Source organism: Pseudophryne corroboree, chromosome 10, assembly GCF_028390025.1.
Source record: "Pseudophryne corroboree isolate aPseCor3 chromosome 10, aPseCor3.hap2, whole genome shotgun sequence".
NCBI lineage: Eukaryota > Metazoa > Chordata > Amphibia > Anura > Myobatrachidae > Pseudophryne > Pseudophryne corroboree.
In genome coordinates, this window is record NC_086453.1 from 153,352,147 (window position 1) to 153,379,815 (window position 27,669).

A 27,669-nucleotide genomic window follows, 5' to 3' on the forward strand; every position below is an offset into this window, starting at 1 on the left:
TTGTGGCTGACAATCAATAGTAGCTGGGTAAACCGAGACAAGACAGTGTTTCATGCCACATAACTGAACATAATGGGGGAGATTCAAATGTTTGAAAAGTCAGTTGGTAGTCTGTTTTTTCCTATCTAATAGACAGGAAAAAACAGACACCAAACCGACTTTTCAAACATTTGAATTCCACCCAAAGATGGCAGGTAAGCACATGGGCAGCACAGATTATGTAATGGTTAGCATTACTGCCTCACAGCCCTGAGGGTCATGGATTTGATTACCTCTCCCTGGTGTCACCCACTGCCTCTCCCTGTCATCGGAAGAGCAGTCTGAGATTGGGGTGAGGAGCTGAGCAGTGCTGTGTTAGTGTTCACTCTAGGAGCAGGATGCTGATCAGTAAGGAGGGCATATTTTAAATATGAAGGGCTGAATTTTATATGTCATGTATCACTGCAGTTACATTAGCTGCATCGATACATCACATATAAAATTTTTCCCTTCAAAATTAAAATATGCAATCCTCACTGATCAGCACCCTGCTCCTAGAGTAACCACTACTGTGTGCGGGAAGAGGGGGTCAGAGGGGGAAGAGAGGACTGTCACTCAAATGCCAGAGCATGGGAAGTTGAGCCTGGCTGTGACTGCTGAGGGTATTGGGTTAGGAGTTAGGAGGCAAAGGTTGTCATGAGCTGGGGAGCGGGTGAGGAGGCCACACCAACTATCCCAGGAGTGCGTAATCCCCCCCTTTTCTTTCCCCTACCATGGTGCCGCCCCTATAATTTTGTTCTGGGTCAGCCTCTGTGTGTATATATATATATATATATATATATGTATATATGACCTAGGATGCTACTAAGACCCTTATCCACTCACTGGACATCTCCAGACTGGACTTCTGTAATCTCCTCCTGACTGGTGTCCATGACAAATACCTCTCTCCACTCCAATCTATCCTCAATGCTGCTGCACGACTCATCTTACTAACCAAACGCACTACATCCACCTGCCCTCTCCTAAAAGCCTTTCACTGGCTTCCCTTCTGTTTTAGAATCTATTTCAAGCTTCTCACACTCACTTACAAAGCCCTCACCGACTCCTCTCCCATTTACATCTCTGACCTTATCTCCCTCTACACTTCCACTCATCCTCTTCGCTCTGCTAATGCACGCTGACTCTCCTGCCTACTGATTACTTCCACCCACTCCTACCTCCAAGATTTTTCACGTGCTGCTCCCTTTCTCTTGAATTCCCTACCTCTCCCACTCTGCACCTCTCTACAAAACCTCAAACGGGCTCTCAAGACCCACTTCTTCACCAAACCCAACCGTCTCTCATCCTAAACCCTCTGCTCCACGCTCTGTGTACCACGTCTGTGTCACCCCTGTCTGTCTACCCCTCCCCTTTAGAATGTAAGCTCTCACGAGTAGGGCCGTCTTCCCTCATGTGCTTATCCTTTTCTTTAATAATCTTCAACTGCACCAACTCATGCAGTTTTCTGCCACCTGATACTTATGTCAGTGTCATCTGCTGCTGTAACTATGTTTATTTACCCTGTACTTGTCCTATATTGTCTTCAACTGTAAGTCGCTGTTTTCCTGTTTTGATTATTTGTTTATGTACTCTGCAATTGGGCGCTGCGGAACCCTTCTGGTACCATATAAATAAAGGAATATATATATATATATATTTATATATGTATATATACATATATAATATGATACAGTACTGTGCAAAAGTTTTAGGCAGGTGTGGGAACAATGCTGCAAAATAAGAAAGCGTTGATAGACTGAAATGTTAATAGTTTAATTTGATCAATTAACAAAAAGCAAAGTAAATGAGCAGACGAGAAATCTAATCAAATCAGTATTTGATATGACCACCCTTTGCCTTCAAAACAGCATCAATTCTTCTAAGTACACTTGCACACAGTTTTTGAAGGAACACGACAGGGAGGTTGTGCCAAACATCTTGGAGCACTAACCACAGATCTTCTGTGAATGTAGGCTTGTTCAAATCCCTTTGTCTCTTCATTTAATCCCAGACAGACTCAATAATGTTGAGATAGGGACTCTGTGGGGGCCATATCATCACCTCTAGGATTCTGTTTTCTTCTTTATGCTGAATATAGTTCTTAATGACATTAGCTGTATGTTTGGGGTTGTTGTCCTGCTGCAGAATAAATTTGGATCCAATCAGATGCCTCCGTGATGCACGTTGGCAGGCCACTACCCGCCGCGTCCCGGGTCGCAGTGGATTCGTGTGATGTCAAGCAGCCACCGGAAATGCCTGCATTGTCCAGACTGCAACCGTGGCACACCCCCTCCCACCCCGCAACTGCCTCTGCCTGTCAATCAAGCAGCGGCGATCGCAGCCCAGAGATGCTTTTAGCATCTGAACGGGCTCCCGGGGTGTGCATGCACACTCCACAAAAGAATTCAGACTGCGATTGCCACCGCTGCTTTGCTAACAAACCGCCTTCTGTTACAGTCAAATTTGTAAAATTTTCACTCATCAGTCCAGAGCTCCTTCTGCTATTTTTCTGCACCCCAGTTCCCATGATTTTGTGCATAGTTGAGTCACTTGGCCTTGTTTTTGTGTCAAAGTTATGGCTTTTTGGCTGCAATTCTTCCATGAAGACCACTTCTGGACAGACTTCTCCGAACAGTAGATGGGTACACCTGGGTTCCACTGGTTACCTCCAGTTCTGAGCTGATGGCACTGCTGGACATCTTCTGATTTCGAAGGGAAGTAAGCACGGTGTGTCTTTCATCTGATGCACTAAAGTTTCCTTGGCCAACCACTGCATCTACAGTCCTCAGCATTGCCCATTTCTTTGTGCTTCTTCAAAAACAGCACAACTTGGAAACCCCAGTCTGCTTTAAAATTTTTACCTGGGAGAGACCTTGCTGATGCAGTATAACTACCTTGTGTTTTGTTGCTGTGCGCAGTCTTGCCATAGTGTATGACCTGTGACATAAAACTGTCTTCCACATGCTTACCTTTGTAGTAGAGTTTGGCTGTTCCTCATCCAGTTTTAAGCCTCCTACACAAACTATTTCTGTTTTAATTAGTGACTGGGTTTCAACATACATACAGTACATATAACAATGATGATCATTATCACCTGTTTGGTATGATTGTTTAATCATAAATCTGACTATAATCTTATAAAATGCCTGACTTTGTGCAAGTGTACCGTGAAGAGTTGATGCTGTTTTGAAGGCAAAGGGTGGTCACACCAAATATTGATTTGATTTAGATTTCTCTTCTGTTCATTCACTTTGGGAGGGCACACTATGGGGTCTATTTACTAAGCCTTGGATGGAGATAAAGTCGTTGGAGATAAAGTACCAGCCAATCGGCTCCTAACTGTCATTTTTCAAACACAGCCTGTGGCATAGCAGTTAGGAGCTGATTGGCTGGTACTTTATCTCCAACGACTTTATCTCCATCCAAGGCTTAGTAAATAGACCCCTATATGTCTTATTGTAACTGACTGCCTTGCTTGTTCACTGGACTTTGTGCTAACTGCATCTGCTTTTCTCAGTCCACCAGTATTTTGCATCTAGTGCGTCCACTCCTACACTATGTGTACATCCTTCAGGGTTCAATGATCTAACCATACCCTGAGCTGATAATTCCCTGCGATCTGGAGCTTGAAAACATGGGCACTAATCACATAATAATCTGTCATTTTAAAATCAATGATGACATTTTTGGGCTACAAAAACACATGTTGACAAATATTTTAGTATCTCACATGACATTGTAAACATCTGACCTTATTTTCCTTGTCATAATTTTCATCAAACTTGTAACGAGTCCCACTCTTACTTCCCAGTTCCAGCCATTTTCCTTTAAACCATTTAACTCCAGGCTTTGCAGTAAGATGAGTGCCGTTTACAGTAATTTGTACGGAAAAATCTCTTCCTGCAGAACAAAAAAAAATTCATAAAGACAAAAATTAAAGTAACAAAAGGTTCACAGCATTTATGAACAGAAGCAAAATATCAGCAATGTATGAGCATTAACAATATCTCCTATCTGGTATATTTATCAAACAAATAACACCCGATTTTGCTGGAGACAGGTCTTTTCCCTATCTACTGTGTGCAGTCTGCTTCGTAAAGGAGTTTGTTTTTTTCATATGGATTACATTGCCTCAAGTAAAGACGAATACCCAAGGTTCAGAAATCTGCATTTGCAGTTGCAAATTTGTACGTAGTAGCTATGTGAAAATATGCTATTTAGTAGCTGCTGGGAGTTGTGTTAGGGTCCCTTATTCAGGTTAGTTAGCAAACCAAAGAAGTTAGCAACTGGGCGAAACCATGTTGCACTGCAGGTGGGGCAGATGTAACATATTCAGAGAGATTTAGATTTGGGTGGGATGTGTTCAAACTGAAATCTAAATTGCGGTGTAAAAATAAAGCAGCCAGTATTTACCATGCACATAAACAATGTAACCCACCCAAATCTAAATCACTCTGCACATGTTACATCTGCCCAACCTACTGTGCAGATTGGTTTTGGCCAGTTGCTAATTTTTTCGGTTTGCTAACAAATCTGAATAACCCCCAAGATGCCAACTTGTGGTATGTCTGAACCACCATTTGTGTACAAACACACTATCCATCAGCCTCCCATCGGTTGAACACCAACCTTCCAGTGTATGTTGGCACTGCCAGTGCCACAAGAGCAATCACTATATTTGGACACTTTTACCCTGGTACTCACTGTCCAGGACTATTAGGTGGTACCGAGACCAACCCTACATGTGGTGCTCCTCAGAGATCCAGGTCCATTGCAGGGTACTATCGAAAATTTGTGCCACACTACAGCACATTAGCCAAACCCCTGACAGATTTGACGGAAAAGAAATTGCCCCAAGTGGTTAACTGGACAGAGGACTGTGAGAAGGCCTTTGTAGCTTTAAAATTTGCCTTAGCCCAATCACCTGTGCTACAGGCCCCAGATTTTAAAAGGAGGTTTATTGTACAGACTGATGCCTCTAACTACGGTTTAGGTGCTGTACTCAGTCAGGTTAATGAACAGGGGGAAGAACATCCGGTCTTTTTCTTAAGCAAGAAATTACTTCCCCGGGAAGTGGCCTATGCCACCATTGAAAAGGAATGTTTAGCCATTGTATGGTCTCTCCAAAAACTACAGCCATATCTGTATGGGCGAGACTTCACCATAATCACGGATAACAATCCACTCGTTTGGTTGAACAGAGTTTCCGGAGATAATGGCAAACTCCTAAGATGGAGTCTAGTGCTCCAACAATTCAACTTCACTATTCAGCATAGGAAGGGTGCACAGCACGGAAATGCTGATGGGCTTTCACGCCAAAATGAGCAGGTGGTCAGTGGCGCACAAGTAGGACTGTGACGTGTGTCACTAGTCCCCATATGCTTCAATTTACAGGCGGGAATGTGGCAAATGGGACATTAATTTGTATCCAGCGATATAAGAATTGTATGTAATGTCTACGTGTATATTGTAATGGAGTCTGTGACACAAAATGGTTTCCAACCTGTCCTTTAAATGAACCCATAGTTACATAGATATGGGAGTAGAGGACACTGATGTATAGTGGGAGAGTCAGAGGTTAGTTTATGGCCCTTACCTTATCTAAGAAGCTATAAACGACATTACCACAAGCCAGGCCAGGCCAAGAAACCTGACCTCTTGAAACTTAAAAGGAAGACAGTTGTTGAAAGTGAAACCAAATAAAGTCTGGTTGTTACTGCTCAGGTACCCAGCATTGAGAGAGCTATACCCCTTTTACACCTACGGGCACGGGTCGCAGCCGGGAGCCTGACACGGGAGCTGCCCCCTGCTGCGACCCGTGCTCGGTCCCTTTCCCATCAGCAGTCACAACCCGGCATATGCCGGGTTGGTGACGCTTCTAGCTACACGGCAGGGGCGGCGCAGGGAGATCACATGATCTCCCAGCGCCGCCCATCCATACAGTGTAAACGGGAGCCGTGTCGCATCGACACGGCTCCCGTTTACACTACACCCTGACCCTACCCGGATCATTCCCGTGTCCTACCCAGGTAAATAGCCGGGTAGGATTCACGGGTCACTTGATCCGGGTTGACCCTTTTCCACTTGCCAAAAACACGGGTAAATGCGCGCCCCCGTGCATTTACCCGTGTTTTTTGAGCTAGTGGAAAAGGGGTATTAATGAAAGGGTGGGGGGCCTGCAGCTATGAGGGGGCTATATCTGTCCCTCACACACACACTGTCTTGTTCATTCTCTGAGGGAAGCAGCCAGGAGCTGGGGATGCACCATATATCTTCCATTGTGAGATCCCTCCACACAGAAAGCTAACTGAGGTTGAGTAAGTTAGGCTTCTGAAATTATTCTCTTTTTGTTTATTGAGACTGCTAGTAACCTGTATATATTTTCTAAACTCCTTATATTCTTTGTAATCTTTTTACCATTGTAAACCCGAAGATATTTCTTGATTATAATAAACATATAATTAGATCTGACTGCTGTGTTCTTGAACCCAAGTCAAGCCAAGTGAAGTACGTTACCTATGGTTTTCATGAGATATTGAGACAGGAGATCACAGGTGAAGCTAAAGACACCTGCAACGTCCGCAATACGTTGAAAAGTCTTTGCTGGTGGCAGCGGAGATTCGCACGGCGCTGGCGCAACTCTCGGATTGGTGTATCCGGAGAGTGAGGTGGCCGGGGTCCGTGACAAAGTAAGCTCTCTCCGTGACTTAGAATGTAAGCTCTCACGAGTAGGGCCCTCTTCCCTCTTGTGCTCACCCTTTTCTTACTTTAATAATTCTCAACTGCCCAAATCACGCAGTTTTTTTTGGCCACCTGGAACTTATCTCTATCATTTACTGGTGTAGTTATGCTTAGTTACCCTGCACTTGTCCTAAATTGTTTTCAACTGTAAGTCACTGTTTTCCTGTTTTGATTATGTGCATGTGTACTCTGTAATTGGGCGCTGCGGAACCCTTGTGGCGCCATATAAATAAAGGATAACAATAGTAATAATTGATAAAGGAGAAGATGGATTAATACTGACAGTAAGTCAGCACAAGTAGCTTTTTAATTACTGGATTCCACAGAGCCCTTCCAGTTTCCATTCATACAAGGAATGGTTAACCAGAAATATGGTAATCCAGTTTAGTATGCTGCACAAGGGGATCACCGTCATTGTTGCATATTTAGTCATTGGTAGTACTTAGTCCAGGCTCCCCATCATCCCACTTCTGTCTTTAGGAAGAGGAAAATTAGAGGCTGCCACTTACTGGCTGAGAATGCATTTTAAAGAAAGATAGATGAGTACAGACATTTTCTTAATTTTGCTGATTTGGTGTTAATACAGATGTGTCCTCATACACCTACCAGCCTGAGGAAATGGTCAGAAAACCATGAAACATGTTGCTGTTTTCTGCTGAGACTAAGTATAGCCAGTGGTGCCGAGAGAGGGGGAAGGGGGCACAGATTACCCGGGCCAGGGTATGCCAGGGGGCCCAGGCCAGAGCACACCAGTAGCCATTTCTTTGGTGGGGAGGGTACTTTTTTCTTTATTATAAATCAGTGGGCTGACGGGCAAGTGAGCGGCGAGTCTCGTCACCGGGAGAAGTTTATGTGTGTGTCGCCTGGCTTTTTGGTCCCTTATTGTGGATGTTCCTCACAGCCACTTCCAGGTACCGCACTGCTGCTAGGATGTCACAAGATGATGACATCATCATCTCGAGAGTCAATCTCTGCAGCCAGCTCTGGACGGCCTCTTCAAAATCAGCAGGCTTCGGGCGGCGAGCAGGGACTGAAAGGGGCAGGCATGCAGCTGGCTGGGCATAGCCCATGGGTTTAAGAAGTGGCGTAGCTCAGCTCAGTTGTAATAATCAGCAGCAGGGCTGGTCACCTCGTCGGGAGCTAGTCTGTTACGCCACAACACTGTGAATCGAGAACTGTGACTGTGAGTGACAGGCACAGCACTGTGTTGCGGCAGGCAGCTGCTAACAATTTATTAATTCTATATAAATATTGTATAATATATGCATCCATACATTACCATTAGTGTTAGTATTATATATATAGAGAGAGAGAGAGAGAGAAAGACAGAGAGAACGATATATATATATATATATATTGTGGCCACACCCACTCTGGTGGGGGGCCCGGGAAGTTGTTATACCGGTGCCCAGGATTTCTCTTGGCAGCCCTGAGTATAGCTTCTAGAACATGACTCTCATTCCCTTATACTCCTTGTTATTATAAAAAAAATGTTACCTTGACATTATTTTTTTTGCTGAAACATTTTGCCTATGCTGTGGTTCCTTAGTATTACAGTATATTGCATTAACAACCATGTTTTTACTGACAAAACTGTACAGCCTCATTAGAATCCATGGCCAGGATGCCTTACTCATGACACTGCAGTCCTGTGCAGAGAAAAATGGTCACAGATCCCTGCAGACATTGGACTGCGCTATCAGTGCCAGCTGTTACTAAGCAGCCACTGAGCTTATATCCATCATGGACTCAAGCTAACAGGAGTGCTCATACAGGAACCCCTTGCTATAGGGAGACTTCCTTTCCTGGCTAAGGAGCATCTTATATCCAGCTTAGGTTGCCACAGCCATTTGCACTACTGGTCCCGGTTGGGCACTCAAGCGGGACATCCATGCTTGCATCTGAAGCTCCCTCCCTCTTATAAACACGGTGGATTCAATTACTAGATTTTCGACATAAGAGCTGAGGCTTCTATCCTGTATCAGAATAAAAGAATATATATATATATATATATATATATATCTGCCCCATACAACACATTGGTGAGTGCATATACCATGTAGAGACTGACGTGACTACATAGAGAGTCTCCACGGTTTATATACTTTATATTCTATTTGTGGAACAGTTACAATTAACACTTACTTATTATTATTTTTTTACTAACATAATGTGAAAAAGGGTGTTTTCACACCCTTTTCACATTATTTTAGTATCATCTGAATGTATTAAAGGGCTTTTGGAGCAGTTTTCGTGAAAAACTGATCCAAATCCTTTAATTTAATTTTTTTAGTAAACAAGATCGCATTTCCCATACTTATAATGGGAAATGCGATCTTGTCAAATTTACAAAAAAAAAAAATACCACAGTGAACCTTGTGATAACTACGCCAGTTTCTGCTGGCATAATCACAGGGCTCACTGCAGAATCTGTACTTCTGCACAGCTTTCTACACCCGCAGGCAGAGAAAGCTGTGTGGGAAGCCAACAATGTAATCAGCTCTGTGTGACTGATCACTGTGAAAAAATAAATAAATAAATTTGAAAAAAACAACAAATATTGTAATCACCTACCCAGGGGCTGGTGATCGGGGCTCTGGTGCCGAGTGCCGGTCATCGAGGCTCCTGTGACCTCCGGTGCAGTAAAGTGATGCTGCAAAGCAGAGGCTCACTTTACAGCACTGGAGGTCACAGCATCCGGGAGCACCGATAACCGGCAGCCCTCCAGGAGCACCAATCACCGGTCCCTGTCTGGTGGGTATGAGCTGCGGTGGGGGAGGAGGGTGTCGCGGCGCGGGGGGCCATCACGACATAGAGGGGATGCCGGCAGCTGTGGTAGTGTCGGTGATGTCTGGTGTCAGTGCATGTGCAGCACATAATCCCAATTTGGCTGTGGAGTAGCATCACAGAGACAGAGCTTTCTCGCAAGCTCTGTCCCTGCATGTGATTATTAATACATCCATAGTTGCATTGCGAATTGGGTCAGGAAGGAAGCTGCTATGTTGTGTCTATGAGACCACATTTTCTGTGTCCAATGACTGCAATCTATCTATAAAAAATATATTTTCATTTCCATTCCTAGAAGTTTTATTATAATTCATTCTAGTGCCATTATACTTTCTTATGTTTTATATATATATATTTTTATTAAATCTATTATATTCATATTCTTCTAGATTTTGTGTTAGTCATGCTTTTAGTAGTACCACCTGATTCTCTTTGGTTTAAATTTGATCAGGAGGATTGGCACTTCTCTTTTCAGGACAGACTGCTGCATCTCTTCACACATTACATATTATTTATAAATATATTTTTTTCCTTTTTTTTACAGTCTGACACCAGGATTATATACTATTTGGTTTAATGTAAACTGCAAATTTGGTTTGACCTGGTTCCAAACATTATCACAGCCAAACAAGAAACCATGGACCCTGCACAACCCTCTCCAGAATCTGACAATGGGGTATTACAGTCGGAAGTTTCGACAAGGCGGAAAGACGGCACTTTCTGCCGATAATCGGACATTTCCGACACTTCAATATTCAATTGAAGTGCCATTTTTCCGCCATTTTTCCGGAACTTCAGACAAGTCGAGAAACTCATGGATGAGCAGAATACATGTGTTTTCGACCCCACCGCGGTCAAAAACGGTCCATTTTAGACCATTAATTTTCGCCAATAAGAGGGCGGAAATTAATGGTTGGAATGGAAGGGGAAACATGCGGAAATGGCACTGCTATTGAATACTGACGTGTCGGATCCTCTCCGTCGGAGAGGATCCGTCTGTTATTGAATATACCCCAATATGTGAAAATTTGTCCAGAGTCTGTTGAAGAGACTTACAATAGAGAAAAAAGGGAACAGTGGAGCGTGTGTAACTCTAAATCCTTCCAGGTGTCTTCTTGTAACGGACAGAGATGCCAAACAGAACACCCAGCCTGAGATGCTTCTCACAGGAAGCCTCTTGTAACAGAACTCCCAGAGATGCATCACAGACCTGCTCAGCCAGAGATGCATCACAGAGCTGCTCAGCCAGAGATGCCTCACAGAGCTGCCCAGCTGGATATGCCTCATAAGTGTGTTACAGCCCCAGGAAGGGGTTCTAAGTCCAAAGCCTCAAGAAGGGTCTCTAGTACCATATCCTCAAGAGGGTATTCTAGTGCCACAGACCCAGGAGGAGGACTTCATGCCTTGCCAGTCCCACAGGGTAACTTCATGGCTTGCCAGTCCCACAGGAAACCTTCGGGCCTTGTCAGTCCCACAGGGAAGCTTCTTGCCTTGCTGGTCCCACAGAGGGACTTTATTATTTGCCCATATCACAGAGGAACTCATGCCTGCCAATCCAAGAAGATAGAACCAGTATTTCGTAGTCTGCCATTGGGGTCCTATGACCCCTTCTCAAAGGGGGATACTATTAGACCCTGTGGGCAGAGCTGCACTAACTCATGACACTGCAGCACAGTGAATATCATAAGGATTCTACAAGATGTGCAGCTCGGGTGGCACTCTATATCCCGGCTGTCGGGATCCCGGCGCTCAGCATACCGGCTTCGTGATCCCAACCGCCAGGATACCGACAATATCCACGACACCCCTGGAGGGAGAATAAATAGCAGGGCGTGCATAGATCACCACCGTGCCCGCAGCGTGGTGAGCACAGCGGGCCTGCAAGGTGCTCTTTTCCGCTCTCTCCATTGCCTGCATTCCGGCGGTCGGGATCCCGGCACCGGTATGCTGAGCGCCCTGATCCCTACAGCTGGGCAAGTGCAGTAGACCCGTGCAGCTCCTGTGTGCAGTGTATCCTTGGAGCTCTGAGTGCTCTGATTATGTGAATCACATAGATGGGCAATTAAGCTGTGGTATCCTGATTTATTCTGGTGTATTCTATTGCATTTGGATGTATGCTGACTTGCTGAGGAAGCCTGAAATCTTGATGTTGTCTGATGAACTCCAGTCTAGAATCTTAACCAAGACACTTTTGATCCTGTTCAGTCTTGTCAGATTTAACCTTGTTCACAGCCACAGATTCCTGTCTTGTTCACAGTATCCTGCTTCAAGTCATGTCTGGAAATTCTTTGCCTTTATTCACAGCATGCTCACAGCCCTGGGCTCTCGTCTGAATTCTGCACATTTCAGTATTTCAAGCCTGCTGCAAGTGGCTATGATTGCTGCAAGTCTACACTGCCTTGCCTTGGACTGCACAGCTCCTTGTCACAGCAAATTAATTCCACTTTTATATCTAAATGTCGGGTTGCACCCGGGATTTTGTAGCAGGCTCCAACCCGGATGTGACCCGGCAGAGACCCTGATCAGACTGGCGGCAAGACACGGCTTATTGCCAGGTTGCTGACATCAGTGGTCACATGTGCAGAAGCAATGCATTGGGGCTCCTACCCACAAATTCACCGGAATTTATACAAAATTTAAAGTAACAACCTGCAGTCCCATTCCATCTCTTCACATACTCCCATACAGTGAATGGCTCCGATTGGTGGCTAGCTCCAGCCATCCACCAATCAGCATGCTGACAGCCATTCACTGTCTGGCTGCAGGCTGAGAGGCAGGTAGAGAATGCTGCCTGGCTGCTATGATTGTGTATAATTTACAATCAGAGCTGCCGGGCCGCATTCTCTACCTGCCTCCAAAGAAGGTGGCACCAGCCTTTCACTGCTCAAAGGCCCCTAGAATCATTGGACCATGGTGCAGCTGCCCATTAAGCCAATATGTTAAGATGGCCCTGGTACGAGGACACACCCATAGAAAGATGGTGACCATAATACTATTATAAAGCCCTAGGAATAACATAGCTATTGAACTAGGCCGGACCTAGAAAGTGCTACTGCCAGTATTATAGTCACACAAAAACGTTCATGAGGCAGTTTGTTAAAATGACTTTTGGCACATACCTGTCTCCACTGATATATCCTGTGGTTTCCTCACAAGTAATGCCGACATGTCATATGATCCAGAATCAGATACATCTTTAATTATAAAAAAAAGGACTAGTTAATTTTGCTTACAAACAAATCATTGCTCAATAATTTTTTTTATATTTTGTTTTATAGGATTTAGCTTAACTTTTAATTCCTACTAGGACAGTTTTTTTTTATAAAATAACAGTCACTGTGCATTATCTCTGATGTATATTTGCCATGACTAGTACAAGTACTTGACATAAACTGATTACGTAAACACATGAGGAACATTTGCGCCAAATAAAGAAAAAATGTATAGAAATGGGTTATATATCTGTTTCCCTATCATTCAAACTAAACAAGGGTCTGACTGTGAGAACTAAATTATTTTCTTGAAATGTACAATGTGTACTGCATAAAAGAAAATCTAATAATACAAAGTCTGTATTGCTCCAGCATAAGCAGTACTCCAGCATACAGAACTAAAAAAAAGAGATGTTACTCAGACAGGTATGGCTTGTTTCTTGAGTATAGATGGACAGACCAACCAGGTAAGTACAAAACTGTGTATGCAAAAATAAAAATTAAATAAGTAATTTTGCACATAAATATATTTATATATATATATATATATATATATATATATATTGATTTCAAAGGCTTGTAATTTCTTCATTAAAAAACAGCACATCCTCAGAAACAACACACTGTATTGCAGAGTCATCGTTCCAAGGAATGTAAAGATTCTTGTATGGAGCTGGACAGTAGCATAAACCTCATAAATCATTCAGTAGTCCACAGTCAGTCCAGATTCTTCTGTTATACGGTATAAATCTTTGGCTTGACAATAGTTTTTCCTTTTTATCTTCTTCCCGTTCTGCTTTATTTCTGCACCACAACACACAGTCATCAAAATAGCTGATCAGGGAATATTCTTCTTCCAAATGCTGCTTATTGTTTCTTTCATGTTGTATCTCCAATTAGAATGTGATGAGATGAAAAAGTAGTTTCCACTTGATTCTTCTAATTCGTTGCTGGGTTCTTATTACTTATTACCAAACTATACCAAATGTTCCAGCTGTGGTTATAAAAGCTGACTGAGTCTTAATAATATTTATCCACTGTGTGCGTATTATTACTTATTATTATTGCTTTAGTGCTTTTGTGTGTATGTAGTTTCACATAATAAATCTTCCTGAGATGCCTGCTCAAGTCAAACCATGACATTTTTTTTTTTTTAGAACTTATCCTTTGGGTTTTTGAAAAACTGCAATTCAATGGTTGACTATCTATATTCTGTTATCTCAATGTGAAGAACTTACCGTAGGTTGAAAATTCTTCAAAGGTGTCTTCTGTAAATCAAAGAATGAAAATGGACACTTGTAAATAAGTACAGAACAGAGATGCTGTTATTTGCTATAATATACCAGGGGGTGTACCGGGTGATCATATATGTAACTCACAAAGTGTCATGAAGATAACATGGCCCATGAAGATGATAAGGTATTGACTTTCTGGTTTACTGACAGTTTCTTTGTATCTGTTGCAATGTTGTCATTCCTACACATTGCAAAATGACTGTCCAACCATATCTCCGTCCTAACCCACAAAATGTTTTGCTGGGATATACTACTTTTTCGCCACTTGTAAGAAATACAATACCAGAAAAAAGCTCTAGGTGTCACTATTCCAATCTTCTGTAGCTGTTTAGAACTGTCCGAGTATTCTTCATCCTATAGTGATGATGTATCAAGTCTGATGACTGGATATGTCTCTAAATGTTGAAGACTTACCTTCCTCTGCTATCTCTTCATCATAACTTTCTGCAAGTCAAAACATTAAAATGGACACTCAGAAAAAGGTACTGAGGAGAGATTGGCATTGACAACATTCACCCAGTTGTGTACCGTGCACTACACCAATAATGAGCATCTGCAATAACATGGCTTCATCACAACGGCAAGGCAGTATTCTGGCAGGATGACCATCCAGTCCGGGTCTTCCAACGACCTTTCATGCCCCATGCAAAAGGACTCTCCGCTGCATCTCCCAAACCGACGAGAGCTTGGTCCTTCGATAACAGATGATGAGTGTTTGAAAAATTGAGCATGCAGAAATGCAAAAAAAACAGGGCCATCACTACCATTAGACAAACCTAGAAGATTGCCTAGGGCCTAATGGTTACGGGGCACCTAAAACTCTGAATGAGTGACATAATATCACTCATTCATTGTTTTTACCTCCCCGTGGCACCTCCACACATAGCGCCAGCTTCTGACATCAGGGAGAAGCAGCTAGCAGATTATTACATGTGCCCTTCTGGCTGCTGTTGTTTCATGTCAGTGTAACGCTGGGACCGCAGTACCCAAAGGAAAACTTCCGAGGGCTTGCGTCAGACTAGACAAAACATTGATAACAAACATTTGCAATGGCAGACATATAACAATCAAGGCTTTCATGCTGAAAAATTAAACACATCACAGATACACAATAGCATTCTTTGTGTGTCAGCACACTTAATAGATCACATCACAATGCCAATATAAAATGGATAAAAAGTCTAACTGAAAAGACAGACAGAAACATATAAACAAGGACAATGTATATAAAAGGCATGCTTCGCAAGTGACGATTCATCCAATGCAACAAAGCACACATAGACAACAAATAAACCTTATCAGTTCTTACAATATCTATATTTTTTTTGTAAAGAAAAAAATAAAATTATCAGCATCAATTGTTGACTGACACTGTAACATAATTCTGTTATTACTGAGAGTATAATTGAACATTCCAGGTGAGATGATTGATAATTAGTACTTTAAATGATAGATTATATATTATTAATAGTTATTTGTTTTAGCTATTGTAGTTTTAGCTATTATTTTTACTTTGCCGTTTTAGGGATAAACATTATCCTGGCTTTACTAATACATATATAAAGTTGCAGATACATACTGTACTATAACAAAAAAACAAACATGAAACAGAAAAGACAAAGACTTTCTATCACACTTGCCAATAATTGTGATAATTCATTTTATTGACTTTCAAAATTAAACTAGTGGCAAATTTCCAATATCTTGATAGTACTATCTGGTTTGTAATTAAATCTGCATTACTTTGGGAAACATGTTATTCAGGTTGTGCCAAAATGACAGTCACCCATGTGAAAACATCTGGCATGTGCCTGTTATCATTAGTGTTATATAAGTAAAGGGACCTGGCATTTGCCAGATCACTTCAGTCTGCCCCAGGCTCCACCCTGCCCCTGCTCTGTTCTCCCCACCCTCTCTCTATCCATAAGGGAGTGTGGGGCAGATTTATTAAGCTCGGTGAAGTGATAAAGTGGAAGGTGATAAAGGACCAGCTAATCAGATCCTTACTGCCATGTCCCAGGCTGGGTTTGAAAAATGACAGTTAGGAGCTGGTCCTTTATCACCTTCCACTTTATCACTTCACCGATCTTAATAAATCTGCCCCTGTATTCTCTATGGGCAACCTCAGGGGGGAGGGTGGCAATTTACAGTGGTGGCTCCAGAGGGGGGGGGGGCTGCAGCAAATCCCAAAATCAAAATAGGGGAGCTACACCAACTGCCAGTGAGTTCTGGCTTGAGATGGCAGTGTTTGGGGTGGCAGTTGGTGTGGCTCCCCTATTTAAAATTTGGACAGCGATCCAGCCCCACCTCTGGAGCTGCCACTGGCGGCAAATGATTTACAGGCAGGTGATGATGTTATAACATAATGAGCTAGCTGAACACCGTAAACAGTGGAGCAAATCAACACAAAGTACAGCAAAGGTGGTTGGATACAGACTACTGCTTAAGTGCAAATCACATTCTCTTTAGACTGGCCATACCCCCACCATGGACTGACCATGCTACCTCTGTAACATGCCAGTGTGCACATTATTGTCCAAGTGTAGCATACAATGGGATTCCAGTTCTAAATTATATACAAATTAAGAACTACAAAAGTCATCATCCGAGGCAGTGACAATATGGCTATCAAACACATTTTTTATTTATATTTTACATTTGTATTTTGGATTTATCTATGTGTTAGGCAGATTGGCTCAATGCCATAGTACATTTGGGCCCAGGATTCACCCCTGCCATCCACACATGTGATTAAAAATGTTTTTTCCACCAGCGCTTCAAAACAATAGTGCTGCACCGTCCGCTGAAGTGGTCACCCCCACTTCCAAAGAACGTTTCTGGACAATTTACAAAGATGCAGATGGGCGCACCCCGGGGCAATGGGAATAGTTCCAATATAGTGTTTGTATGTGGAGATTTCAACCTTTTAAAATGGAACAGGGTTCCTCTTCATTCCCTCAAAAAAATGGAAAATGGGGAAATATAGTGAAGTACAGTTTTTTTAATAGGTTGTACGTTTTTAGCAGCACATGAATAATATACAGTAATAAAATAATCAAGATACAATGTAAAATTCTGTAGTAAAAAAATTCCACCAACTTTCAGTGGGCAGTTAATGCGTACCAGAATATGTGGGGTCCCCAAGCAATGGTTACCCTCAAGCGTTTTGTGAGGTTATGAACAGGTACCTCCCGGGATGTCAGTACTGTTCCTCCTCTCGCCGTGGTAATCCTTGGTGTTCTCAATATTGCTGGATCTGTCGCAGTCTGTCCCACAGCACCAACGCGTTTCTGCTCTCAAGGAGCCTTTCTCAAGGTGTGTGGTGGAATGGAGAACTGGGAATATTTAAACCCAGTGCTGTGATATGATTGGTTCAGACTGGACCTGGCAGCAATTAGGATTTCTCTCATAAATTATATGATATAAATCTCTTATTTCTGGTCATTATGATTATTGGGTGGGTCTTGGTGTGGTGGAAACTAGAAAATTCTGTTTTTTATTCCCCAAAAGTGGTTTTTAAGGTGTTTAAATACCGCATTACGGCGTGCGTTCCAGCTCGTGGAACGCACGCCTCACTTCCGCTTCCGCCGGTCCTTCCTATTACACCTTCAGGCCTATCGCGGAGCGTGCGTTCCACAAGATGGAACGCACGCCGCACTTCCGCTTCCGCCGCCTGTTATTACTGTAGTTTCTGGTCCATCCCGGAGCGTGCGTTCCACGACTTGGAACGCACGCTACACTTCCGCTTCCGCCGCTCGTTTGTGATTTCTGGACCTTCACGGAGCGTGTTTTCCACGAACTGGAACGCACGCCATTACACTGCTATGACTCCAGTCAGTGCTTCCGGTTACGAGTGTTCCCTGCATTTGAACGCATAATGCGTTCCACTGATGTCTATTTCGACGGGGGGGAGTTTTACATGAGGGAAATAACAAGTTTATACAAAAAAGGATAACAATGCACCAAATGCAGTTATTTGCAGGAATAGACATTGAATTGGAATTAGTCAATAAAAGAAAAAGCAATTTGTCATAAAACCATGAGAAACATTTATCACAAAAACCATTTCAGTTCAAAGTCCAGATTTAGTCCCTTAGGGAATAGAGTCCCTATATTATAAATCCATCTCATTTCTGTACGTGCCAGACTCTCTTCCAGATTCCCATTTCGCCAGTGATTTTGCACCATTTTAATACCTATTACTCTCTCCAAGGCATTGCAGTTTTTACTGTGGGTTGTCTTGAAATGATTTGAGACTGAATGATTTTCAAATCCCTTCTTTATGTTTCGGGTGTGTTCTGCCCATCGCTCCTTAAGGGGTCTGGAGGTCCGACCGATGTACTGTAGTTTGCAGCTACATTCCATCAGGTAGATACAATTTTTTGTATTACATGTAATGAAATCGGAGATTTTATACGTATTTCCAGTGGTATTGGACTTGAATTCCTCTATTTTGCTGGGCTGTTTGGTGTGACTCCTACACATCAAACACAAACCGCACCGGTGAAACCCTTTTGTTTTTATTCTGTTGGATTTTTTTGGTGCAATCGCACTCTTTACTAACTTTTGTTTCAAATTCGGTGCTTTTCTATATATAAATTTCGGATTCTGCGGTAAAATTTTCTCTAGAATCGGGTCTCTGGTTAACAGGTGCCAATGTTTTTTTACAATTGATTCCATCTCCTTATGTTGACCATTAAACGTTGTTATGAATGGTAACGTGTATGCATCTTCTTGAACTTTTATTTTTGGTTTTAAAAGGTCTTGTCTGTCCATTTCTTGTATTTCCTTGATATGTACATCGATTTTGTCACCTTCATAGCCTTTAGAAACAAATTTTTTCTTCATATCGGCAGATTGTTTTTTGAACACTGAAATATCCGTGCAGTTTCTCCTTACTCTTCTAATTTGGCCTTTCGGTATGGTTTTCAGCCAATTAAAATGGTGATTACTTGAAACAGAAATATAAGAATTACTGTCCGTTGGTTTAAAATATGATTTGGTTTTTAAAACATTATTTTCGATATAAAAAGTGAGGTCTAAAAAATTTACTTCTATTTTGTTAATATTGAATACCAGGGAGATATTAAAATCATTTTCATTAAGAGATTCACAGAAGGATTTAAGAGTTTCTTCGTCTCCCTCCCAGATAAAAATAATGTCATCAATAAAACGATACCATAGTATGATGTTGGATAAAAACGGATTGCTTTCCGACCATATGTTATGGTTTTCCCAGTAACTCATAAAGAGGTTTGCATATGCGGGAGCAAAACGAGTCCCCATAGCAGTCCCCAATTTTTGTAGATAAAATTTCCCATTGTGCCAGAAAAAATTGTTGTTTAAAATAAATCTGATACTCTCCAGTATAAATGGAATTTTGTTCGTTTCAAAGGTGCTGTTTTGTAGGTGATAATTCACCGCGTTGATACCTTTTTCATGGTCGATGATTGTGTATAGACTGCTAACATCGGCAGTAGCCATGATGTAGTTTTGTTCCCATTTGAAGTTTTCTACTTTTTGTAGGATATCCAACGTGTCCTTAATATACGACTTGACTTTCACAACTTCGGGCTGGAGATGATGATCAATATATTGGGAAAGATTTGATGTAACCGAGTTGGTTCCTGCTACTATGGGTCTTCCGGGGGGATTAGATAAACTTTTGTGAATTTTTGGCAGTACGTAGAAAACAGGTAGAGTCGGGTTTTTGATATTCATGTACTGTTCTTCTTTTTCTTGAATGATACCTTCATTTTTATACTTGTTCAATAGTGTTTTTAATTCGCGTTCTATTCTGTCGTTCGGGTTCCCTCTTAGGACCATATATGTGGTTTTGTCTTCTATTTGTCTATTAATTTCTTCCTCATATTTTTTAGCATCCATAATAACCACTCCTCCTCCTTTATCCGAGGGTTTGATAACAATTTCTTTGTTGTCTTGTAAAGCCTTAATGGCCTCTCTCTCTTTTTTTGTGGTGTTGGGCTCTTTCTTCCAATGTGGTTGGAGTTTGTCCAAATCGGAAGATACCGCTTTACTAAAACTTTCTACAAAACATCCCCTTGCAAAGATAGGGTTGAAGGTGGATTTCGGTTTAAATGGATTTCTTTCTGCTGTTGTTTCTCCCGGTTGACTTATGAAATATTTCTTTAGGGAAACCTTTCGGACAAATTTCTGGATATCCAGATAGGTTTCAAATTTGTTGAGTCTGTTATCCGGGGCAAACTTTAAGCCTTTTTCCAGTACCTTTGTTTCTTCACCTGTCAGTTGATGGTTGCTTAAATTAAATATCTTTGTTTTCTCCATTTCCAAGTTGCTGTCCTCTTTCTCTTCTGGATGTTGAAATGTATTTTTTCGTCCTTTCCCCCTATTCCCTCTTTTCTTACGTTCTCTTCTGAATACTAGTATCTTCTGTTTCTCCTCCAATTCTGCCCTAAAAAAGACTCATTATTAAATGCTCTATATCTGTTGTTATAGTCTCGGGTTTGTGGTTCGTAATTCCTCTGATTAATGTGCCATTCATCCTTCACGACATAATCTCTATCATGATTTTGTCTTTCCCTTCTGTGGTTATTCTCCAACCTTCTCCAACTTTGGTTTCCTTTCCCCGTAAATTCTCTTCTTCTGTAGTTTCTATTGTTGGGGTAGGGTGAGGGTCTCCTCGTTTCTCTTCTTCTTCTGTCGTATTCTTCTTCTACATTTGATGACATTCTTGTATTCTTTTGTTTTTCATCATTCCTCATTTCCCTTCTTCCATTTCTCCTTTCCTTTGGTCTTTGTATGGGATTGATGTCACAATTACATGGGGTTTCTTCTCTCTCCTCCTCTATTAAATCCTGATTTCTTATGTCATCCCCTTCCTCTAGTTCTATATCTAATTCTTTTTTATCCCTTATGTACTTCCTTTTTTTTCTCATAATTAATTCTTTTTCTCTTTTGATTATCCTGCTTTCCATTTTATTCTCTTTTTCCACGTACTCCTCCAAGTCTCTATACATGGTTAATTCCGTAGTGAAGCTTTCTATTTGTTTTTCTATTGAATTGAGATCCTTCTTTCTTTCCTGTATTATTAGTTCCATAAGTGATATGGAACAGTTCTCCGTAATATTTTTCCATTTTTCATAGAAGTCTTTACTTTCGTTATCTGAAGATGGTCTTTTTTCTATCTTTAACCCTCTGGGTATTAATTTTTCTACAATGTACTTCTCTAGGGTTATAGTTTCCCACCAAATTTTGCTTTCTCTAATTAACACATACTCCAATTTCCTCATAATAATGTCCATTTCTTTCGTGTCTACTGAAACAAAAGTTAGTAAAGAGTGCGATTGCACCAAAAAAATCCAACAGAATAAAAACAAAAGGGTTTCACCGGTGCGGTTTGTGTTTGATGTGTAGGAGTCACACCAAACAGCCCAGCAAAATAGAGGAATTCAAGTCCAATACCACTGGAAATACGTATAAAATCTCCGATTTCATTACATGTAATACAAAAAATTGTATCTACCTGATGGAATGTAGCTGCAAACTACAGTACATCGGTCGGACCTCCAGACCCCTTAAGGAGCGATGGGCAGAACACACCCGAAACATAAAGAAGGGATTTGAAAATCATTCAGTCTCAAATCATTTCAAGACAACCCACAGTAAAAACTGCAATGCCTTGGAGAGAGTAATAGGTATTAAAATGGTGCAAAATCACTGGCGAAATGGGAATCTGGAAGAGAGTCTGGCACGTACAGAAATGAGATGGATTTATAATATAGGGACTCTATTCCCTAAGGGACTAAATCTGGACTTTGAACTGAAATGGTTTTTGTGATAAATGTTTCTCATGGTTTTATGACAAATTGCTTTTTCTTTTATTGACTAATTCCAATTCAATGTCTATTCCTGCAAATAACTGCATTTGGTGCATTGTTATCCTTTTTTGTATAAACTTGTTATTTCCCTCATTTAAAACTCCCCCCCGTCCAAATAGACATCAGTGGAACGCATTATGCGTTCAAATGCAGGGAACACTCGTAACCGGAAGCACTGACTGGAGTCATAGCAGTGTAATGGCGTGCGTTCCAGTTCGTGGAAAACACGCTCCGTGAAGGTCCAGAAATCACAAACGAGCGGCGGAAGCGGAAGTGTAGCGTGCGTTCCAAGTCGTGGAACGCACGCTCCGGGATGGACCAGAAACTACAGTAATAACAGGCGGCGGAAGCGGAAGTGCGGCGTGCGTTCCATCTTGTGGAACGCACGCTCCGCGATAGGCCTGAAGGTGTAATAGGAAGGACCGGCGGAAGCGGAAGTGAGGCGTGCGTTCCACGAGCTGGAACGCACGCCGTAATGCGGTATTTAAACACCTTAAAAACCACTTTTGGGGAATAAAAAACAGAATTTTCTAGTTTCCACCACACCAAGACCCACCCAATAATCATAATGACCAGAAATAAGAGATTTATATCATATAATTTATGAGAGAAATCCTAATTGCTGCCAGGTCCAGTCTGAACCAATCATATCACAGCACTGGGTTTAAATATTCCCAGTTCTCCATTCCACCACACACCTTGAGAAAGGCTCCTTGAGAGCAGAAACGCGTTGGTGCTGTGGGACAGACTGCAACAGATCCAGCAATATTGAGAACACCAAGGATTACCACGGCGAGAGGAGGAACAGTACTGACATCCCGGGAGGTACCTGTTCATAACCTCACAAAACGCTTGAGGGTAACCATTGCTTGGGGACCCCACATATTCTGGTACGCATTAACTGCCCACTGAAAGTTGGTGGAATTTTTTTACTACAGAATTTTACATTGTATCTTGATTATTTTATTACTGTATATTATTCATGTGCTGCTAAAAACGTACAACCTATTAAAAAAACTGTACTTCACTATATTTCCCCATTTTCCATTTTTTTGAGGGAATGAAGAGGAACCCTGTTCCATTTTAAAAGGTTGAAATCTCCACATACAAACACTATATTGGAACTATTCCCATTGCCCCGGGGTGCGCCCATCTGCATCTTTGTAAATTGTCCAGAAACGTTCTTTGGAAGTGGGGGTGACCACTTCAGCGGACGGTGCAGCACTATTGTTTTGAAGCGCTGGTGGAAAAAACATTTTTAAACACAGTCCATATATTTCACCCATTCCTACTAGCAGCATCATGCTGGGGTACAGAGATCAAAGAAGACTACTTTTGGATTCAGTATTTGAAACCAGAAATAGAGAAAAGGAGACAACGGAGGTTCCAGTAGACACGAAAGAAATGGACATTATTATGAGGAAATTGGAGTATGTGTTAATTAGAGAAAGCAAAATTTGGTGGGAAACTATAACCCTAGAGAAGTACATTGTAGAAAAATTAATACCCAGAGGGTTAAAGATAGAAAAAAGACCATCTTCAGATAACGAAAGTAAAGACTTCTATGAAAAATGGAAAAATATTACGGAGAACTGTTCCATATCACTTATGGAACTAATAATACAGGAAAGAAAGAAGGATCTCAATTCAATAGAAAAACAAATAGAAAGCTTCACTACGGAATTAACCATGTATAGAGACTTGGAGGAGTACGTGGAAAAAGAGAATAAAATGGAAAGCAGGATAATCAAAAGAGAAAAAGAATTAATTATGAGAAAAAAAAGGAAGTACATAAGGGATAAAAAAGAATTAGATATAGAACTAGAGGAAGGGGATGACATAAGAAATCAGGATTTAATAGAGGAGGAGAGAGAAGAAACCCCATGTAATTGTGACATCAATCCCATACAAAGACCAAAGGAAAGGAGAAATGGAAGAAGGGAAATGAGGAATGATGAAAAACAAAAGAATACAAGAATGTCATCAAATGTAGAAGAAGAATACGACAGAAGAAGAAGAGAAACGAGGAGACCCTCACCCTACCCCAACAATAGAAACTACAGAAGAAGAGAATTTACGGGGAAAGGAAACCAAAGTTGGAGAAGGTTGGAGAATAACCACAGAAGGGAAAGACAAAATCATGATAGAGATTATGTCGTGAAGGATGAATGGCACATTAATCAGAGGAATTACGAACCACAAACCCGAGACTATAACAACAGATATAGAGCATTTAATAATGAGTCTTTTTTAGGGCAGAATTGGAGGAGAAACAGAAGATACTAGTATTCAGAAGAGAACGTAAGAAAAGAGGGAATAGGGGGAAAGGACGAAAAAATACATTTCAACATCCAGAAGAGAAAGAGGACAGCAACTTGGAAATGGAGAAAACAAAGATATTTAATTTAAGCAACCATCAACTGACAGGTGAAGAAACAAAGGTACTGGAAAAAGGCTTAAAGTTTGCCCCGGATAACAGACTCAACAAATTTGAAACCTATCTGGATATCCAGAAATTTGTCCGAAAGGTTTCCCTAAAGAAATATTTCATAAGTCAACCGGGAGAAACAACAGCAGAAAGAAATCCATTTAAACCGAAATCCACCTTCAACCCTATCTTTGCAAGGGGATGTTTTGTAGAAAGTTTTAGTAAAGCGGTATCTTCCGATTTGGACAAACTCCAACCACATTGGAAGAAAGAGCCCAACACCACAAAAAAAGAGAGAGAGGCCATTAAGGCTTTACAAGACAACAAAGAAATTGTTATCAAACCCTCGGATAAAGGAGGAGGAGTGGTTATTATGGATGCTAAAAAATATGAGGAAGAAATTAATAGACAAATAGAAGACAAAACCACATATATGGTCCTAAGAGGGAACCCGAACGACAGAATAGAACGCGAATTAAAAACACTATTGAACAAGTATAAAAATGAAGGTATCATTCAAGAAAAAGAAGAACAGTACATGAATATCAAAAACCCGACTCTACCTGTTTTCTACGTACTGCCAAAAATTCACAAAAGTTTATCTAATCCCCCCGGAAGACCCATAGTAGCAGGAACCAACTCGGTTACATCAAATCTTTCCCAATATATTGATCATCATCTCCAGCCCGAAGTTGTGAAAGTCAAGTCGTATATTAAGGACACGTTGGATATCCTACAAAAAGTAGAAAACTTCAAATGGGAACAAAACTACATCATGGCTACTGCCGATGTTAGCAGTCTATACACAATCATCGACCATGAAAAAGGTATCAACGCGGTGAATTATCACCTACAAAACAGCACCTTTGAAACGAACAAAATTCCATTTATACTGGAGAGTATCAGATTTATTTTAAACAACAATTTTTTCTGGCACAATGGGAAATTTTATCTACAAAAATTGGGGACTGCTATGGGGACTCGTTTTGCTCCCGCATATGCAAACCTCTTTATGAGTTACTGGGAAAACCATAACATATGGTCGGAAAGCAATCCGTTTTTATCCAACATCAAACTATGGTATCGTTTTATTGATGACATTATTTTTATCTGGGAGGGAGACGAAGAAACTCTTAAATCCTTCTGTGAATCTCTTAATGAAAATGATTTTAATATCTCCCTGGTATTCAATATTAACAAAATAGAAGTAAATTTTTTAGACCTCACTTTTTATATCGAAAATAATGTTTTAAAAACCAAATCATATTTTAAACCAACGGACAGTAATTCTTATATTTCTGTTTCAAGTAATCACCATTTTAATTGGCTGAAAACCATACCGAAAGGCCAAATTAGAAGAGTAAGGAGAAACTGCACGGATATTTCAGTGTTCAAAAAACAATCTGCCGATATGAAGAAAAAATTTGTTTCTAAAGGCTATGAAGGTGACAAAATCGATGTACATATCAAGGAAATACAAGAAATGGACAGACAAGACCTTTTAAAACCAAAAATAAAAGTTCAAGAAGATGCATACACGTTACCATTCATAACAACGTTTAATGGTCAACATAAGGAGATGGAATCAATTGTAAAAAAACATTGGCACCTGTTAACCAGAGACCCGATTCTAGAGAAAATTTTACCGCAGAATCCGAAATTTATATATAGAAAAGCACCGAATTTGAAACAAAAGTTAGTAAAGAGTGCGATTGCACCAAAAAAATCCAACAGAATAAAAACAAAAGGGTTTCACCGGTGCGGTTTGTGTTTGATGTGTAGGAGTCACACCAAACAGCCCAGCAAAATAGAGGAATTCAAGTCCAATACCACTGGAAATACGTATAAAATCTCCGATTTCATTACATGTAATACAAAAAATTGTATCTACCTGATGGAATGTAGCTGCAAACTACAGTACATCGGTCGGACCTCCAGACCCCTTAAGGAGCGATGGGCAGAACACACCCGAAACATAAAGAAGGGATTTGAAAATCATTCAGTCTCAAATCATTTCAAGACAACCCACAGTAAAAACTGCAATGCCTTGGAGAGAGTAATAGGTATTAAAATGGTGCAAAATCACTGGCAAAATGGGAATCTGGAAGAGAGTCTGGCACGTACAGAAATGAGATGGATTTATAATATAGGGACTCTATTCCCTAAGGGACTAAATCTGGACTTTGAACTGAAATGGTTTTTGTGATAAATGTTTCTCATGGTTTTATGACAAATTGCTTTTTCTTTTATTGACTAATTCCAATTCAATGTCTATTCCTGCAAATAACTGCATTTGGTGCATTGTTATCCTTTTTTGTATAAACTTGTTATTTCCCTCATTTAAAACCCCCCCCCGTCCAAATAGACATCAGTGGAACGCATTATGCGTTCAAATGCAGGGAACACTCGTAACCGGAAGCACTGACTGGAGTCATAGCAGTGTAATGGCGTGCGTTCCAGTTCGTGGAAAACACGCTCCGTGAAGGTCCAGAAATCACAAACGAGCGGCGGAAGCGGAAGTGTAGCGTGCGTTCCAAGTCGTGGAACGCACGCTCCGGGATGGACCAGAAACTACAGTAATAACAGGCGGCGGAAGCGGAAGTGCGGCGTGCGTTCCATCTTGTGGAACGCACGCTCCGCGATAGGCCTGAAGGTGTAATAGGAAGGACCGGCGGAAGCGGAAGTGAGGCGTGCGTTCCACGAGCTGGAACGCACGCCGTAATGCGGTATTTAAACACCTTAAAAACCACTTTTGGGGAATAAAAAACAGAATTTTCTAGTTTCCACCACACCAAGACCCACCCAATAATCATAATGACCAGAAATAAGAGATTTATATCATATAATTTATGAGAGAAATCCTAATTGCTGCCAGGTCCAGTCTGAACCAATCATATCACAGCACTGGGTTTAAATATTCCCAGTTCTCCATTCCACCACACACCTTGAGAAAGGCTCCTTGAGAGCAGAAACGCGTTGGTGCTGTGGGACAGACTGCGACAGATCCAGCAATATTGAGAACACCAAGGATTACCACGGCGAGAGGAGGAACAGTACTGACATCCCGGGAGGTACCTGTTCATAACCTCACAAAACGCTTGAGGGTAACCATTGCTTGGGGACCCCACATATTCTGGTACGCATTAACTGCCCACTGAAAGTTGGTGGAATTTTTTTACTACAGAATTTTACATTGTATCTTGATTATTTTATTACTGTATATTATTCATGTGCTGCTAAAAACGTACAACCTATTAAAAAAACTGTACTTCACTATATTTCCCCATTTTCCATTTTTTTGAGGGAATGAAGAGGAACCCTGTTCC

At 41.2% G+C, this 27,669-nt stretch overlaps 1 protein-coding gene across 3 annotated transcripts in view; it reads right to left on the minus strand.

Annotated features, from left to right (window-relative positions):
• The window catches only part of LOC134966278 (myosin-binding protein C, fast-type-like), a 231,571-nt gene that overhangs the window by 155,923 nt on the left and 47,979 nt on the right, over nt 1-27,669 (minus strand). For 2 of the 3 annotated variants that reach the window (XM_063942887.1, XM_063942886.1), the window contains exons 3-5: nt 14,000-14,029; nt 12,669-12,743; nt 3,773-3,921 (exon numbers count right to left, since the gene is read on the minus strand). In XM_063942887.1, coding sequence (XP_063798957.1) covers nt 3,773-3,921; nt 12,669-12,743; nt 14,000-14,029 — 254 coding nt within the window. The remainder of the gene's footprint in view (nt 1-3,772; nt 3,922-12,668; nt 12,744-13,999; nt 14,030-27,669) is intronic. The other variant, XM_063942888.1, reaches the window with a different exon arrangement.